General features: G+C 42.6%; 1 protein-coding gene across 1 annotated transcript in view; it reads left to right on the forward strand.

Annotated features, from left to right (window-relative positions):
* Positions 1-5,431, forward strand: part of ICE2 (interactor of little elongation complex ELL subunit 2) — a 59,472-nt gene extending 54,041 nt beyond the window's left edge. The window contains exons 12-15 of the mRNA XM_019533421.1: positions 1,451-1,535; positions 2,423-2,473; positions 3,473-3,731; positions 5,098-5,431. Coding sequence (XP_019388966.1) covers positions 1,451-1,535; positions 2,423-2,473; positions 3,473-3,731; positions 5,098-5,262 — 560 coding nt within the window. The 3' untranslated portion in view covers positions 5,263-5,431. The remainder of the gene's footprint in view (positions 1-1,450; positions 1,536-2,422; positions 2,474-3,472; positions 3,732-5,097) is intronic.
* Positions 5,432-19,997: the final 14,566 nt, after the last annotated feature.

Raw genomic sequence — 19,997 nt, forward strand, 5'->3', positions numbered from 1 at the left:
GGTAAACTTTCAGAGGCTTCTCTTCAGCCTCAGTCCCCAGGGTACGCGCCCCTTTCTCTCTGCCCCTTTGTCTGGGGTGACTAAATAAATGGACCAACAAAATACAGTATACCAGGTCACTCCCTACTCTCTTACTAGCCTACCCCGAACACTCCCTGGGGTTTCCTTCTGGTCTACCCTGGACCAGTCACCTCCAGCGTTCTTCTCTTTTTCCCGTCACTCCATCTGGGACTGGTGATGATGCCCACGCCGACTGCAGCCCACAGGGCTCTCCCGGGGTCTTCCCTCCCTGGCGCGGCTTTCTCTGTGCCCCGTCATCCCGGCACCCGACCTGTGGGTTGCGTTACTCCCAGATGCCACTCCATCCGTGTCTTCAGTTACCGTGCCTGCTGCTCCCACGTTGTCCTGTGCGGGCTCCTGTTGGGATGTTTTGCCTCGCGCCATCTGCATCCTTGCTGGCTTTCCTGGCTCCATGGATCCTATGGCGAAGGTTCCTCCCATTGCCGGCAGCAGCTGCAGCTCCTCGCCTGTGCTGTCCGCCCCCTCCGTGGCAGCGGCTGCCATTCTTATTTCCACTGGCCAGCGTCCAACGCTGACGTCATCAGCCGGCTGCCATAATTGAACAAAAAGGCTGCTAACGAGCTGCGCGGGTTGCTCCTTCTGCCCCGTGCGCATCCCGTCCTGAGCTGCTGTTAAGTGCGGCTCGTTATTTTGACTCCCAGGACACACAAATCAGGGCAAAAATATTTTTTTTAATAAAGTTAAAATACGCTATTCTCAGCATTTGATTTTTAGTATATAATTTGGGTTTTTTTCTGGTTGCAAGATGGCAAACCCCCTTCCCAAAAGAAGTACTTCTGGAGGCAGGGGGCGGGATTTCTGTTGACAAAGGTCAGGGGTTCGGGGGCGGGATTTCAAGACCCAAGGTGGCGACTGGGGGCGGGGCACCCTTGCAGCCCTCAACAGCTTGCCAAAACTCATTAAGCAGCCCTTCACCCAAAATAATTGCACATCTCAATCTAGTATGTCTTGGAAGCTTGGATTTGAAGAAACAGTGGCTGTGTACAGGCATTCACTTGCTCATAGAAGAGTCCCTGCTTTCCTAGGAGAATAAAGATATTCAGGATTTTTATCCCAGAGCAAAAATGATGTTTGCTCCAAGAGAAAACTAAGCTGGAAATTTAACCAGGGTTAAATTGCTCCTTGGACAGTTTCCCCTGGGAGAGCAAATGTGTATACACTTAAATAATTATGTGCTTTCAGTTGCCTTGTTTTCAGTTCCTATGCAAAGTACGTTTAAACTTAGAATTGATTTTGTCTTACTGATTTCTTGATGACAAAACTCTTAGAGCTTTTCTCTAAATTACATTGTATCAGCACTTATTTAACAGTCTTTTTCTGACCAGTTTATTCCCTTTTGGTGTTTCTTTGCTGTTTTGATGTTTTTCAGGACATATTGATGCCTTTACATCAAAACTTATTACTCTGGGTGAAATTTCTCCACAGCATTTAAAAGAAAAGTTGGCATCATTTAAGTGAGTACATTTTCTTTATTCGAAGAGCTTTGGAAGCTGTCTTGAATTCATGTTTAAAAATCAGTTAATGCTTTACTAGCTGTTTCTTATAGTAAGTCTTAATTTCTAGGTAGCAAAACTCACATAGAGTTTCAAGCTTTAGTTTGAATAAAGTCAAACTTCGTATGACTGACAAGGTTTTCAGTAATAAAGCTGATTTGGGGGATGTACAACTTGAGACACCTCTGAAGGGGCCTGATACTGTCAAACTGTCCTCTTTTTTCTGTCCCACAAGCTAAAAATTATAGGAGCCATTCAGGTAATTTGACTCCACACTGAGTTCTGACTTGCACGGCAGCAAACAATGTCTTTAGATCTTGCCACACCATTCTCTTGTTTTCTGGCCACTTCCTTGGTATCTGCCTTTTGGTCTGCTGCCCACCACAAGAGTGAAGAATGCTGTCTTTTAGCAGATAGTCATTCTTTAGCTGGTAGATGTGTCCGAACAACTGGTATTTCCTCCTCACTGCTGCATCGGCAACCATCTCCTTATTAGTAGTGTTTTATCTGATCATCTCCTTTGTGACCTGATCTTTCCAGTGACTGCAAACAATTGCCTGTCCTTTCAGAGGCAAGCAGTCTGTCAGTCTTCTTGACAGTCTATGTCCTTGTTTCATAGACCAGGCTTGAGAGCACACATACCTAAAGTAGCCTTATTTTTGTGTTTAGGGAGATTCCCATGCCTCTCCATGTTGACTACAGATTGCATAAGGTTGATTAAACTAGCTTGTCAGAATATCCCTCTGAAAAGCAGGTCCCTTCGGTCTCAGATTGCGTGCACAAAATGTATAGTTATTTTGATAAGCTTGGCCTATACATGTAATTCTCTCTGAATTTATTTCTCACAGGCCTGCAAATTCATTAAATATTCTTCGAAATATCTTGAAGAAAGTAACTGAGTAAGTACTTTTCTATTTTGGGGGGAGGGGGTTTAGTTGTAGATGACAACAAAACTTCCAAGATAACATCTCTTTTGTAAAATGATTTTTTTACCCTTCTGTTTTTTGTTTGAACTGAGGTAATTCAAATACAAACATGAAACATTTAAGTTACTTTTACACAGCACATATTTCAGGGCTACAGCTTTTTTGCATATACAAAAAGTCTGGTCGCATAAAACACTTAGTCAAAAGAACAGAGTTTCCTCAAGCAATAAATCCAGTTGACACTTCTCACCTGACTAAGGCATTTCTGGGATTAGTCTGTGTAAGATTTTGGAGCTACAGTTATACTTTTGCTTTGGTAGCTTTTTTTTCTAGGCTTGTTGCTTATGCTCCTCTGCACTTCAGATGGCTTATAGCTGCATCTGTTTTTCTCTCTTTATAGCCTCAATAGTTGCTTCTTGTTTTCTCTGCTTTATTTTTATTTGTTTAGACATTATAATTCTTCAAGTTGACAGTCACTTAACCAATGTATAATTTGTTTTGAAAATCAGGTTTATTGCCTGGCATGTATGTGAAACATTGCATTTTAAGGATTTTTTTTAACTATCATTTCTGTGTTCTCTTTTGTGGCCTATGACTAAGTTGTTTCTGATTTCTGTTTCTAAGTTAATTGAGCCTATGTGCTTTGCTGAATCTGTGCCTAAATAACTAAAGATAATAGGATGCAAAGAGGTAATTTATTAATGTATTTTCAGTACATTTTTATTTCCTGGTTTATAAGCAAGTTACAAATTAACTGCATTAATTGGATATTAATATCCTTTATTTTGTAAATATAAGATGGTAACTTATTAGCTATACATGCCATGTTTATAAATCTCTTCATCCAGTTGAAGCTATTAGCTCTTTGTACCACCTCTGCTTATAATGAGATCTGGTGGTTTGCCTAAATTGATGCTGCTTTTTATCTTAATACGTTTTGAATTTGTTTAGTAATATGTCTATACTTTATAGTTTTCAGGAGGGCTCATATTTGTTGACTCATGCTGCAGGAGATTCTTCAGTTGCAATCTACAAGAGCTCCCTTGGGAAAGTGACCAGAGCATCATATAATTTACATAAAGCTCACAACAATCTGCCTAGTGTTCCAGCAACCCTTTCAGTCCCATGGGTACCATTAGACCCCACCCTTCCTTTACCCTATCACATGTATCATGGAAGAGTCCCATGTATGTTTCCACCTAGACCCCAAGAAACCATGAGGAAACAGAAGGTGAGTATTCACACTAAAACCAGTGTTGAGCCCATAAACTGCTTCTAGGTTAAGATACTTTTGTCTCTTATCTTTGGCTCTGAGATCCTTGGCTACAAAATTTAAACTCACAGGCTCACAACATTGCAATAATTATTGTAAGCCAATTTCAAGTTTATATTTATTTGTTTGTTTATTAATTTATTAATTAATTAGCCTACCACTTATTTTCATTAGTTGTTAGAGTCAGGCCTTATTCCATTTACATCCTGCTCTTTGATAAATAGTTTTAAAGCATGCCCTTTTCCGTGATGAAAAAAAAAAAGTCATTCATTTGGGACCATGTAAAGAAGTTGAACTTTGCTCCTTGAGCTATCAGTACTGTTTTTACTTCTTGGTAGTGTATGCATGTCATACTCTTCATTAGGGCCACCTATAGTTAGTGTGTATCAAGTACAACTGCAGAAAGAAATTTCCCCAGATCATGTCTATGATGCATTGACTTTTTTTTATCATGCTGACTTTCAAACCATCTCAAGAAGAACTTTCAGAAGGAAAATTAAGTAACCAGAATCCCAGTTCTGTTTCCACAAAATGGCCTCGCCTTTGAGGAAATTCTGATTACAATTCAGTGCTCAAAATCTCTTTCTTTAGCACTTTATAATCTTAAATAGTACTAAATGGGGGTTTTTTGGCATAGAGGATTGCTAAAATAAGAGCCACTTGTCACGCTGAGTCTGGAGGTGTGTGATTACATTTAGTTTAGTAAAATATGATTATGGTGTCTCAAATCCATTATGGTATGTGGGTGTTTTATTCCTCCTTAATGAAAATGAAAACATTCATACAGAGTGTATATTCTCCCTCACTTCACGATTTTTAGTTTAGCTCAAAGAGATGGCATTTTAAAGTAAGTTTGCTAAATATATATTTTACCAAGTACTTAGTCTGAGTCTAAAGACTTTAGAACATGTGGACATTTTCTAAATTAAGTTGTTAATAATTTCTTTAGTATGAAATAGCACTGAACTGACAAGAACTGTTTCCTGGGTTTGGAGAAGATTCTTGTTTGCTGTAAATCTTTTGAGATCTAAACATAGAATTAAGTTTAGGACAAGTGAATAAATGATGTAGTTAATCAAGTGTGAGAATTTCTAGAAGCAGATGCATGCTCTGAATTCTAAACCTTTGTTCAAGTGAGTCACATTTTTAAAAAGGAAGACCATTTTGAGGAAATATTTCAGCCAGTATTTTTCATAATAGATAAAATATCTCCTATACTTTTTCAAGCTTCTGTATACTTAACTATTGCATAAAACTAGAGTCCAGCTTCATGGACTAGAAATTCTCTGAATGTAATTCTCATTTTTTTTCTCAATACTTCTAGATGTATGGGGTAAAAGCACATGCAAACACAGTCAACCGGAGAAAATCAGTATCCATGGAAACAAGAATCAATCCCATGCTAGCTAAGCCTGTTAGAAGTGAAGGTGTCGCTGCAAAAAAACTGAGGACAAACAACTGCAAACAGGCAAATACGATGAAAAAGTGAAAAATGAAATAAAACATGAACTCTAGCAAAGCAAAAATATCTTCACTAAACTGAGAAAATGTGGAGAAAGACAAGACAAAAAATGCTTATGTTGTTACTTCAGAGAAACTAGAAGAGGCTGGTAGAGAGCAAGCTGCTCTGCCGTGTTGAAGAAAACTGCAAAATGCTACGAACTGTTCAGGCCTCCAAAGTATCCAGGGCCTGAATTAACAAAGAGGTTTTTGTTCAGACTGCTTTATTTGTGTTATTTGTTGCATCTTTATGTTCAGAATTGCTTTTCTGTTGATGAGTGTTACACAGAATATATTTTGATATCCTGAAAAGATTAATAAAGATTAATCTGGACTCGATGATCTCTCAAGGTCCCTTCCAGCCCTGATGTCTGTGAAATCTATGAATAAATATTTGTTTAGTGGGCGATACATTTTTATGCCTGTACCTTAAAAATATACATAAGGCACAGATTTTTAAGCATAGCTAAATGTGCATGTTCATTAAGCTATTCTTCTCTGTTTAAATACAATACCTTTTCTAATTTACCACTGTTATATTTATTTATAGCTTTATTTACTTTCAGTTAACATCCCAGACTCTGTTCTAGTGTTTCTTGTAGATGCAATGATAGATTAACAAAAAGCAAGGTTTACTTAAAGCTGTTTCTAAATTACAGGTATTAGATTCCAGTTCATTTTGTGAACTCCCAGAGTGGAAATATTTTAGTTATAAGGCATGTGATGGTTAAGTGAGGGTGGGGATCTGAAGCACAGTTTTCAGCAAGAAAAATAGTACCTCAACAGGCAAGGAATTTGATCTTTGGACACAGTTTAACTTGATATAGATTCAGGCTGAGTTTGCCCTGCGTATCTGAAAGTCTTAACCTTTCAAAATCTTGTAACAGTATTCATGATACCTTCAGTTACAATTAGAAAGGAGAAGACTCTAAAAGAAAAATACATAACCCATGTTATGATTTGTACATATTGTTACACTTAAATTATTTCTGATTTAGATCAAATTTAGACTTGGCAAACTGTTTTGTATTAACTGAATCGGAGTATAGCTTGTCATTGGGATGGCTAACTGTTTGAGACCTTGGTTGCATTCATGCTTGCTGTGCTATTTTTCATCCACAAATAGACATGAGGAGTGAAATTCTCTGAGTACATATACAGAATGTCTGAATTTTTAGATTAAACCAGTATATGAATTCCAGGAATATACAAGCCAACTCATGGCTCCCCAAACTTACCAGAACAGACATGACAGCTGCTGCTGGCTTTGGTTTTAGCATTTCCAAAACTAATATAGTAAAATATCTGTTATCCAGCATTCTACTAGCCGGAATACTCTATTAACTGCCACCGCCACTATCCACCACCCTGTGTTATCTAAATTTCCTTTTGCTCAAAAGATGAGCAAGACCTTATAAGGGAGGGATAAGGCAAGATGCCATGTTTATTGATTACATAAAACAAAAACATAATAAAACATACACTAACATATCATTCACACCAATACAGACAGACAAACAAACACTCTGTTTTAGATGTTCTAGTTACCAGCTTGTTTGCTCAATGTTAGCACTAGGTGGCCAGCCCAGGCTCATTGAGTGTGATGGGAACAGGGGTGAACAGATTCCCCTGTGCTCCAGTGAAGGTTGCAGAATGTGAAGTCATAGATTTCATAGACATAGACATTAGGGCTGGAAGGGACCTCGGGAGATCATCGAGTGATGAGTCCCCATCTCAGCATTGGTGGATCCCACTTTTATAGGGATTTCAAGTCTTTATCCGAAGTTGAGGTGTATTTTTCCATCCGCACGTCTCTGTCCAGATGTTGTTTCTCATCATTCTTTTCGTTATCTCAGCTCGAGGTCGCTCCTGTTGTAAAAGTCAGTCTTCCAGCCTTGAAAGTTGTTTAAGCTAAATTGCAGGACATGCAGAATCCCTCCTTTACCCTGTTGCTTAGCCCAGCTCCTCTGCACCTAGTCAGAATGGTTCTTTAGCCATCCGTCTAACAGTTTGTTGCCTGGTAACTTGCATATTCAGCATCTTAGCAAGCCTCTTCTTGCTTACACAGGAACACTAAACAGTCCATACATTCTTCATTAATTTAATCAATCATACTATTATCCTTAATGCACTATATAAAAAATACATAGCTCAATTATATATTATATAAATAATTACACATATTATGTAATTGAGCTATATATTGATAGTAATATGGTTAGTGTGTGTGTATCGACATACACACACACACACATCATATTACTATCGATATAATGCTGTTATTAATCTAAACATAACCTATTCAAATGCGAGGATGTTTTAAGCTATCATGTTCTAGCCTTGCATTACATATTGCTAAAACTTGATTCAGTCATACACTACACCCGCACAACCATCGTTGTATGTAAGCCACATGCAACCACTCTGCACCACCACTGCTATCCACCGCCCCGCACCACCGCTAAGCCCCACCCCCCTCATTTTTAAATATCTGGGATTTTTACATAACCAGCACTCCCCACGCATGCTGGATAACAGAGATTTTACCGTCATCTTGGGATTTCAGTATGTGTGCTAGGAAGACAGGTCAGGGAGTATGACTTGTATCAGGGCCCCTCTACACACGCAAGTAAAGACTCAATGGAATGTTATGTGGGATCTGCAAAATTGTATCTCCTGCCATGCCACATGTACTTGGCAGGAGGCACAATTGTGTGTATTTCACATTAGATTCCACTGCACCTCATTGCCAGTGCAGGGGAGCCCCATTCGAGTTCCCCCTGCACCGGCAAGAAGCAAACACCCTCAGCTGAGAGCCTGGGCCAGCTGACAGGGCTCCCAGCCACATAGAGTGCCTCTGCAGCTGGAAGTTCGCAGCAGCTGTGATCTTTCAGCCACAGGGGTGTGTGGGGCCCCCCCATCTCAGATCAGGTAGCTCCCAAGCACAGGGGTGTGCAGTGGGCCCCCCAGCTAGGAGCTCCCATCAGCTGATGGGGCTCCCACCCACAGGGGCTTTGGCCACATGTTCAATTAATGGCATGTTAGGAAGCAGATATACATTTTGAGGAATAACTTTGTACTTCATTCTTTTTTTGCCATTCCATTAATTGATTGAACATGTTTAACTGGTTAATTGCACCTTGTGTCATGTAGATGAAGCCTTAGTCTAGGCTATACGTCAAGGTAGTCATGATCTTCATGCACATAGGTAGATGAACTCTAGATATTTGTAGACAGAAGAAACAGTATAGACCAGCTTATCCCCCATAGTGACTACGAATACTTCCTTCTAGCTCAGATCAAAGCCTTTAGCTGCTGCAGGACCAAAAAAATGTACTTTGATTTTCTGCAGGTTTCCACATTAGATTCTGTTGGATTGCCAATACTCAGTCCTGTAAGAGTCAGTGATAAAATGTGAATGTTAGTTCTAAAGCTGGCCAAGGAGCAAAACCATTCCTTTGCATAGGAACAATAGCAGCCTACCTAGGGCCCTAAAATACTGTCCATGACCAACAATAATGATATGGCCCACAACTATTTCCATGCCTGGTAATGGTTGCCCGGATTTATCAGTGACCATGGGAGGGAGATTGAAGAAAAATGAAGGACAGTAGATTGTCAGTTGTGAACGTCCAACAGGAGTTTGTTTCCTTGATCAAAATGTGATTTGGGGTTCTTCAGGACAGTTACGCTGAAAATGGAGGTAACTTTTTTTCTGATACAACATCAGTGAATTTCTGCTCAACAGAATAGTTCTGAATGCCAGATCATGTTGATGATTCACATGATTTCTGCCCCTTGTCAGTCAGCAGTTTGTGAGCTTTTGGCAATCTATTTTGTATGTAATACATTTGGACAAGTGTCTATATGTGCGGTCTCAAGCAGATAACACTGAATTTGGAAAAGCAGTATAAAATGTATTTCTTGAGTGGGTTACACTGTAGCTTGTTCAAAAATAATCTCTTCATTTCTCTATTTACTGAAAATAGTATGAAAAATACTTTTAAATCTAGGTGAAAATTTAAAACTTTGTGAACTGATTTTGGATCCTTTCTCTCATTGCAGCAATTTACAGACTAATGGAATATTACATAGAAACCATTTAGGAGTATACTTTTTTTTTTTTTTTTTTTTTTACTTCAAAACAAAATAATTTGTAAAATGGATTTCAGTTAACACTGAAAGCATACTGGTTATGGAACTGGGAACTCAGGTGCTGATGATAAGCTGTTTTCATGATGAAAACCAAACTATGGAAAGGAGTAAAAGAGGAAACGCAAGTTATATTCTGTTCGAATACAACCGACTCTGAATCCTAATCCCTGTTAGAATGCTATGCTTTTAATGCCTCCAGCAGAGCTGTGGAGGGAAGGGAAATAGTAAGTAGGTGTGGGTTTGGGTAGGTTGTTTTGTTTTGCTACCAATTTTCTTTTTGACCTCGTGTCAGCAAACCTAGGGTCACATTTTTATTGTACATCAGGACAGCCCTGTCATTTGAACCTTCAGTTATGTTCCTGATTGACTATGGGTGCAAATAATGAATTTTTTTTTGCTCCAGTTGGTGGGTTCAAATATAGACATTGTTTCTTGTCAACCTATATGTGCTTATAACGGCATCTGTTGTGTTGGCATCTATGTTCATGTTTTAATTTTTTGCCCCTGCTTCTCTAGTCTAAAAATGTCAATACACATGATCTGTAGTGGAGGGGGGCAGGCACTTTAATTAGATTGGCTCTGAGGGCGCCTATACATGTGCAGCAAGGCTGCTCTGACATGATGTAATTACAGAGCATCAGAGCAGACTTGATTAATCCCACACTTATCATTCAATGAGCTTTGGTTAAAGCACCCCAACTGCCATTTTTTGGCACAGGGATGCTGATGCACATGATACTCTGGGTGCTTTAATGAGAGCAACTCCGAGAGCCATTCTAATTAAAGCAACACTGCCCCCTTCTTCCTTCCCCCCCTTCCCCCCACATATTCCTGGAGCACGTGTATAAACACCCCAAGAGCTGCTCTACCTAAAGCACCTGCAGCATCGCGTGTATTCAGCATCCAGTACTTCAAAATTGTGCCCCTGCTGTCATTTTGAAACTCTGAGATGCTAAATACACATGATGTGGAGGCTGCTGGAGTGCACTAATTAATATGCTCCAGCAGACTCCCAGCAGTCGCAATTAATTGAATAATCGAGTCCACTCTGATGCATGCCAATTAACACGTCAGAGCAGAGATCCATAACACGTATAAGTGTCCTGAGTCTCCCTATATAGATTTTTACATTAGAAGTTCCTGTAGCGCCAAAAATTGTGAGGAAAGGGAGGAGAAATAATACGGTCTCTTGACATTTGTTTTTCATCATGGGAGGTTATATTGGCTACAGTATTAGATCAAACCAATTTTGAGTGAGAGATTTTGTGTGATGTGCTTGAAATTGAGTTCAGTTTTTCTCTGTATATACCTGTATGGCAGAAGCTTGAATCTAGTAATCGAGGCCTGTTTAAAGAAAGCCAGTTCAGGCACGTGTCTAATGATTGGGAGAAGACAAGGCGTTTATACTCACCAAGGAAAAATGAAGTGGTTTATTGTTGAAACTATGGATTCATGGAACGAGTCAGGAGATTTCTCTATCTTCTGTGCAGATTAACAAGATGAGATATCTGGAATTTGATTGACACAGGAGAGGTCCTGTGAAGAGACAGGAGCTGCTTCATTCATTTATTTGTTACAAGTTTTAAAAAATTCTCTCCTCCAAAATAGAGGTCAGGTTTTCACACTGCCTCATGCTTAAGTTTTGCCACATTGGATTAGACTACTGCCTTTCCAGTCCAGTACCCTCCATCTACTGGTAGATAGTATCTAGTGCTTCATAAAGCAAAAATACCCTGTAACCCTAATGGCACAAAGCAGTATGAAAGTTGATGTAGGGTTTATTTCTTGAGCATAAAGAATCTTAGAATTATTCTCCACTTTGTTGCCCTCACTATGGAGGGGACCATAGGGAAATGTGATGATAGGAGTATTCCAGGAGTATGCCCATTTGCCAGTTGGAAAATTTGTAGCATGATTTAGGCCAGTATTGAGAGTGGTTCTTAGTTGCAAACCAGTTTCCAGCAGTCACTGGAACTGGCAGGACATAAAGGTTACTTGCAACTGTCGGAGCCGAGCGCCCCGGTGGGGCCAAGTACGGATCGAACAGGTGGGATTAGCGGTGAGGAGTCAGAGCGGGCGGGACGCGTGCGGTTTCAAAACAGAATGCTTTTATTGTTTACTTATGCCACTGAGATGGTAATGTAGCGTAGGTCAGGTCAACTTGGTTACAGTAATATGATAATACAATGACGGTGAAAGAGAAACGGTGCCGAGTTGGTAACAGGAACGAAGTCGATGAACAGGAACGAGTCGAATAACGAGTTGATCAGAAACGTATGATGAGAAACGAGGCCGGAACGTGGTAAACGAGTAATGAGAAACGAAAGGATAATCGAGAACGAGTGGCCAAAATGAGTCAAAGATAACCGGAACGTGAACAAGTAAACAATGATCGATAACGAATGGTCGAGACGAGAGGAACGCTTTCTAGGAAGGGGTACGCCGGGATACGACGGTGCTGGGGAGACCAGTGGAACTCTGGGAAGCGAACCAGGGTTCTAAGAGGCTCTCCTGAGGCAGTCTCTGCTCAGGTCGGGTCTGGTCTCCACTGGGGGTGGAGACTCACTGGCTTTGAATATGTTTCAAGTGGCCAATCAGATAGCTCCCCTTTTGGAAAGTTCTAGTCCATTCTGGTGCATGTCTAGTCATGCGCATAGTGCCAATTCAGATTACCTCATTGAATTTTTATGATGGACAAGTGTGGGGTCAAGCATGGGGCTTGTGCTGGGCATGCTTACTAGCCCCCTGGGGATTTTCCACTTGTCCATACATGTCTGTGCTTAACACCATGTTATCCAGCACCTCTTTTAAATTTGGTTCTGACATGCCCCCTGGCTGGTAACACAAGTGTTAACACTTAATAATTTAACATTCGTCTTCGTCTCTTAAATCAACATGAGTGGGTAAACGTGTATATACAAGAACAGATAAACTTTGTAACTTTTGTTTTAAAAATTGAAATATACAACAGATCATGGTAATTACTATAACTAGAATAAATAAGAACATCAACAATGGAGTAAGCAAATTCAGTAACCAAGACGCAGCATCCCAGCCTAACCATTTAAACACCCGGGACAACCAACCTTGTCCAATGCCAGAAACGGCATTGACTTCATCTGCAATCTTCCTGATCTTTGTAACTTGGTCTTGCAGGGGGAGAGAAATGTTAGGGATAGCTATACAACACATATCTTTTGATAAATTTAGGTACCGGCAAAGACCTCCATGCTGGATGAGCAGGGCATCTAAGGCCAAATGATTTTGCATCGTCATCCGGGAGTTTGCTTGCATTTGTTCATCTACTAGTTCGAATCAGGTCGCAGTACAGTTAGTGAGAAGCTCAACCTGTTCGGCGAGTTCGGCCATGGCTACTCGGGCTTTTGTAATTGCGTAGCCCCAAAAGAAAAACCCTTCGAAGCCCCAGCTAAGGCCTTGCGTAACCCTTTCTCCATATGTGAGGGAGCTCCATACTGGGGTGGAGGAACGAGTGTGGCAGTGTAGGGTTAGACTTGGTGGGTAGACTGTTGAGGCTTTTAAAGGTGGACAAAACGAAACTGAACTTAGGAAACATTGTATACCTGAGAGTGTGGCAGGCAGGGCAGTGTATAGCCTTCCATTTGAGCACGCCCAGACGAGGCCAAATGGTGCAGGTGTAAGTAATTCCGAGCATAGTCCAGGGAATGGAAAAGCATGCCTCACTCGTTCGGGCGGACCGGACTGCCTGATGGGGGATGTAACGCCATGACAGGCAGCGCTCAACAATGCTGCTCGTAATACGGGGTAGTAAAATGCAAACCAGGAATCGTTCTCTAATGGACCTGGTCGAGTTAAATCAATGGCCAAAGAGTTGTCCCACTGAACTATGGGAGTAGGTTTTATCAGGGGGGACAGGTTAACTATGGGTACCGTCTTTTTACCTTGGGGTGTGAGATCGAGGTGCCAAGACGGGGCGATCGAATAAGGGTCCCACATGAGTGATCTATCGGGCTGAGACCAGTCATGCCTTGGGGATGTATCCCCCAAGGGATGGCTGAGCAGGCGTAGGGGTTTCCCCTCTCAAAACAACCCTCGCAAAGGGGGTAGGCAGAAAGATCTGTGAGGGTGAAATTACGGGGCCAGGAAAAATCAATAAAGGCAGAACCTCCGCCTATGGAGACATTAATGGAGGTCCTGGGGCCCCTCAAGACTCGGGAGAACCAGTCCGATACATTAACTGGTGATATGTATGGGGTGAGGACTGGGTCCTCAACAGACAGAGGAATTCGGAGACATGCAGTTAAACCATCTCCCCATTTCCCGTGGCGTTGGCCCAAAGAAACAGTAAGTATAATACTGTATTAGTTGAACGGCTGGGCTCGTCAACTGGTTCAGTAAATTGCAGGGTGCCGGTAAATATAACATATATACAATACAAAGATATAGTCACTCGATCTTTTCTTGGCATCATCGCAGTCTCCCCTCGGGGTTTGCTGTCATCTCCGCTCAGGGGTGATCAACGTCTTTTGTCGTTTTGGGTGGGTCATGATGATAGCGTAGGGTGACACACCTTCTCTCGGTCAGTAACTGGATGTTATACACTCAGGGCTGTCATGACCTGAAAAATAAATAACACACGGACAGCCTCTATTTTCAAAATTTTGATCAATTAGCCTTGTCTCTGTGTTAGTTACTCTATTTTCCACTTTAGTTTCAGTGTCCTTCGTGGTTTCTTTGAATGGTAAACTCTTAATTAGTAATTTCTCATTTTTAAGTTCCTTCTTCATTTCTTCATAGGCTGTAATTAACTTTGTAACGGTCCTCTCATTATCTTCCATTTTTGATTGCATATCTAAATTTTTATTTTCTTCTTCACTTCGTTTCAGAGAAATTTTTAGACGTAGAACCATATCATACAGTTTAGAAATCTCTTGTCTGAAATCTTCATTTTCTTTCTCAAGTATTTTCTTTCTCTGGTCATCGTTTTGTTGATCGGGATCAGTGAATCTTTTAACGCCGCCGGTTGCCGAGCTGATGCTGACAGCAACTACTCGTTTTTTTACTTTTTGTTGGTTTCGTCGAATCCAAGTGCTTTGGCAAGGGCTTTCTGCCTTTCATCTCCCAATGATCTTAGCTGATCTTTGGTCAGGCCGGACTTATAAAGCAAAAACCCAAACATTGCTCGCTCCTTTGGGGTGCGTTGTGGTGGAGAATCCCGAGCTTGAGGCGGTGAGTTTCGGGCTGGAGGTCGTCGATTTTCCCATCGAGGACGGGTTGGTGTATATTTGGCCGGGTAAGCGGTCGAGATGTTCAGTTGTTCGTCGATGACTGGGAACGCTGCCTTCTGAGCCTTGGGTCTCATGGCTCCTTGCAGTTTACCTAGTTGTCCTAGTACATGGGCTACGGGACCATTTACTGATGGACTAAGAAGCAATCTAGGAGACAAATTTTGGCTTCCTCCGTATACTTCAGTGGCTGCTTCCACAGCTTCCAGTAAGCATGGTACGTTCCCTGGATTTGTAGCGGATCTGTGAGGCCAAGCTCCCTGTGCCTGGGCTGGTGTAAGGTTCAGGGCTTGCTGGGCTGGGTTCCAAGAAGCATAAGATGAACCTACGATGGCATACACTAAGGCGCTTGCGTCTGCGTGGTTCATTGCTCCTTCGTGCCACGTATGCACTTTCCTCTGGAGGGCCTCAACCACTAGGGCTGGTAGTGGAATGGGCCAGTAATTGTTGGCAAGTATAGGCACTGGGTCCACTACTTTGCCCTTGCTCCAGGCGGTGTTCCTTACAAGTTGCATGGCTTCATCTTTATCCACTGCTTCTGCTATCAACCTTCCTAGCCATACTATTGGTGTTTCTTTGGGTTTAATTCCAGTTTCTTTTCTTAATTTGTTCATCTCTGCTCGAGTGCGTGTTCTTGTTGTAATGGTGATTTGGGTTCCTTGGCCTTGAGGGCTAGTTACCCACTTTCACACCGAAATGGGCAATGCTGTAGCCAAATCGGGATACAATGTTGTGTTGCTGAGGTATCCTGTGTTGTTTCATTTACGCTTCCTTCCGTAGCTGTCCGTACTTCGTTTTTGGTTTCGCTTGTTCCTTTCACTTCCATTTCCTCTAGGTGGTGTGGCTTTACGTACGGCGGTGGTGATGTCGTGGGCGGTGCTGCGGCAGGAGGCGGGCTCCAAGTGGGCGGAGTCGGCGTTGGTGCACTTTTCGATACGGGGTCTCCCGCCTCACTTGAGTTTCTCCCTCTGTCAGCGCCATCTTGTAATGGCAGCGCAGCTGCAGTTTCTGCGGCAGCTCAGGCAGCAGTTTCTAGCTGCACTGCTAAGTCTGCATTTTCCCTTAGTACAGCAACATATTCCCGAAATAAAACACTTAACATCTTTCCCTTTTTCCATTTTGGGCCAGTCCATTTGGTCGTTCGCCCGTTAACTTCCAAGCTCTCCCAGAGCTGAGTTAGCAGCTCATGCCCCCTTGATCCCAACGTGAGGCTGGGACAGTTGAACCTGTCTGGTGGGGTGTCTTCACCTCCCTCCTTCATGTACCGCACGCACTGGGCAAACTCCCGTGCCGGGCTGGAACATGCCGTGCCCGAAATTTTCACACGGGCAAGGGATACGGACCCAGTTTCCTCCCTTGGGTGATAGACGGCCCTGGGGCCCCGCATCACACAGCCAAATGCGCTGGCATTGAGCCAGGCGGCCCATTCTTTTCTCCTTATGCCCCGGAGGGACAGGTACCCGTTTACGGTGGACACGGCTGGATTGGCGGCCTGATGGTACACAATGTGTGCCCATAAGTCGTCTGGGTTGTTGGTCGGACGGCTTCCACTGCGCCATGGGCAGTGACGGATCAGTTCTGACTCCAAGCCTCCTATTGATCCTGTTTGTGACGCCATGTCGGAGCCGAGCGCCCCGGTGTCACAGTGGGGCCGAGTATGGATCGAACAGGTGGGATTAGCGGTGAGGAGTCAGAGCGGGCGGGACGCGTGCGGTTTCAAAACAGAATGCTTTTATTGTTTACTTACGCCACTGAGATGGTAATGTAGCGTAGGTCAGGTCAACTTGGTTACAGTAATACGATAATACGATAATGGTGAATGAGAAACGGTGCCGAGTCGGTAACAGGAACGAAGTCGATGAACAGGAACAAGTCGAATAACGAGTTGATCAGAAACGTATGACGAGCAACGAGGCTGGAACTTGGTAAACAAGAAACACATGGATAATTGAAAACGAGTGGCCAAAACGAGTCGAAGATAACTGGAACGTGAGCAACGATCGATAACGAATGGTCGAGACGAGAGGAAAGCTTTCTAGGAAGGGGTACGCCGGGATACGATGGTGCCAGGGAGACCAGTGGAACTCTGAGAAGCGAACCAGGGTTCTAAGAGGCTCTCCTGAGGCAGTCTTTGCTCAGGTCGGGTCTGGCCTCCACTGGGGGTGGAGACTCACTGGCCTTGAATATGTTTCGAGTGGCTAATCAGATAGCTCCCCTTTTGGAAAGTTCTAGTCCATTCTGGTGCATGTCTCGTCATGCGCATAGTGCCAATTCAGATTACCTCATTGAACTTTTATGATGGACAAGTGTGGGGTCAAGCATGGGGCATGTGCTGGGCATGCTCACTAGCCCTCTGGGGATTTTCCACTTACTTGTCCATACATGTTTGTGCTTAACACTGTGTTATCCAGCACCTCTTTTAAATTTGGTTCTGACAGCATCCACAGTTGGATTTCTGCCTTCCCTGGACTGGGTCTTGTGCCAAGCAGAACTCAGTTAGATTGACCTTCTCTGGTTTAGGGTTAGTAAAAATAACAACAGAAGTTTAATGTAAGTAGCAAACATCAATGTATTGTCCTCAAAAAAAATAAGTTATTTAAGGTAGGTGTGCTTCAGTAATTCCTCTTCCTGGTGAGCGAGATATCCTGTGTAGGAAAAATGACTCAAGTCTCTCAATACTGCTGCAGTTAAAGTTGGCATGGGAGTTTTCTCAATACTGGCCTAAATCACGCTGCAAATATCCGAATGGGCAAATGGGCATACTCCTGGAGTACTCCTATCATCACATTTTCCTATGGTCCCCTCCATACTGAAGGCAACAAAGTGGAGAATAATTCTAAGATTCTTTATGCGCAGGAAATAAACCCTACGTCAACTTTCATACTACTTTGTGCCATTAGAATTGACATCTCACTGTGCTTTTATTACATGAATAACATTGATCAAGAATCTTCTGCATTTCTATTTGAATGTTTTCATCATAAAGTACAGCACAGGGTTTTTTAAAATCAAGACTGGTGAAAAGTCTGATACGTAGTATTACTAGTGAAGAGGAGAGAGGGCAGAATTTTCATTACAGAATTTAACAATTCATCTTCATTTCTGTTCTATAATAGAGCAACTCACACCACCCTGTTCATTCACGCCTATTAATGTATACATTTCTGCAAATAATACTATAACAATGACAATAGGATCCTTAATCTTCAATTGAGTAATATTCTTCACGAAAGCCAAAAGAAACAGCACACTGATTTTTCCTTTTCCAAATCATCCAACACCACTCCCTTTATACCCAAAGGCAGCAATCCAGCTGCAGCTTTACAGATATCCAAAAATGCTTCTAGGAAACACATGATTGCATCTAAGTTTTATTAAAACTTGTTCAAAGACCCAACCGGTGCAATCTCCCACATACAGATAAGATTTTCCTTTGATAAGATGTTGCAATCAGCAAGGAGCATGATACAACCTGTTTACCTTTAGGATATTGTGTTCCTTCAGGTGCTGCCAAATGAATGTTATTCATGCAGAAATCATAGAATCATAGAAAAGAAGGGTTGACAGGGACCTCAGGAGGTCATCTAGCCTAACCCTCTGCTCAAGAAGAACCATCCCCAACTAAATTGTTCCAGCCAGGGCTCTGTTGAGCCGGGCCTGAAAAACCTGCAAGGATGGAGATTCCACCACCTCTCTAGGTAACCTGTTACAGTGCTTCACCACCCTCCTAGTAAGAAAGCTTTTCCTCGTTTCTAACCTAAACTTCCTTTGCTGCAACTTGGCACCATTGCTGCTTCTTCTGTGATTTACCACCACTGAAAATAGTGGTAAATCCCCATCCCCTTTGGAACCACCCTTCAGGTACTGGAAGGTTGCTATTAAATCCGGCCCCCACCCTTAGTCTTTTCTTCTTCAGACTAAATAAACACAGTTCCCTCAGCTTCTCAGAAATCATGTGACCCAACCCCCTAACCATTTTCATTGCCCTCCTCTGGACTCTCACATTTGTCCACATCAATCACTTCTGTAGTGGGGGGCCTAACACTGGACACAGTACTCCAGATATGACCTCACCAGTGCTGAATAGAGGGGAATAATCACTTTCCTTGACATGCTGGTAACACACCTGCCAATGCAGCCCAGTATGCCATTAGCCTTCTTTGCAACAAGGGCACACTGTTGGCTCATACTCAGCTTATTGTCCACTGTAACCCCCAGGTCCTTTTCCATAGAGCTGCTGCCCAGCCAGGCAGCCCCCAGCCTGTAGCAATGCATGGGACTTTGCATTTGTCCTTGTTGAACCTCATGAGATTCTTTTTGGCTCAATCCTCCAATTTGTCTATGTTGCTTGGAATCCTAGCCCTATCCTCCAGCATATATACTACTCCCCCCCACTTGGTGTCATCTGCAAACTTGCTGAGGGTGCACTCTGTGCCATTTTCCAGATCATTAATGAAGATATTGAACAAAACTGGCCTCAGGACAGACCCCTATGGCACTCCACTTGACACCAGCTGCCAACTAGATATCAAGCCATTGATTACTACCCATTAAGCCCAACAATCCAGCCAGCTTTCTATCCACCTTACAGTCTAGTCATCCAATCCATATTTCCTTAACTTCCGTGCAAGAATGCTATGGGAGACCATATCAAAAACCTTAGTAAAGTACACTCCTTTCCCCAAATCCACAGAGCCAGTTATCTCATCATAGACGGCAATCAGGTTGGTCAGGCATGTCTTGCCCTTGGTGAATCCATGCTGACTGTTCCTTTAATCACTTTCTCCTCCTCCAAGTGCTTAGAACTGGATTCCTTGAGGACCTGCTTCATGATTTTTCCAGGGACTCAGGTATGAGGTTGACTGGCCTGTACTTCCCTAGATCCTCCTTTTTCCCTTTCTTAAAGATATGCACTATATGTGCCTTTTTCCAATCAACTTCCACAAGTTTTCAAAAATAATGGCCAGCAGCTCTTCAAAATCACATCAGCCAACTTCCACAGCACCCTCAGATGCATTCCATCCGGCCCCATGGTCTTGTACACATCCAGCTTTTCTAAATAGTCCCTACCCTGTTTTTTCACCATTGAGGGCTGCTCACTTTCTTCCCATACTGTGCTGCCCAGTGCAGTAGTCTGGGAGCTGACCTTGGCTGTAAAGACCAAAGTAAAAAATGCATTGGATACTTCAGCCTTTCCCTCATCATCTATCGCTAGGTTGCCTCCCCAATTCAGTAAGGGACCCACACTTTCTCTGACTTGTTGTTGTGAATATACGTGTAGGACCCCATCTTGTTACCCTTCACG

Source organism: Crocodylus porosus, unplaced genomic scaffold, assembly GCF_001723895.1.
Source record: "Crocodylus porosus isolate Cpor-Errol unplaced genomic scaffold, CroPor_comp1, whole genome shotgun sequence".
Classification (NCBI taxonomy): domain Eukaryota; kingdom Metazoa; phylum Chordata; order Crocodylia; family Crocodylidae; genus Crocodylus; species Crocodylus porosus.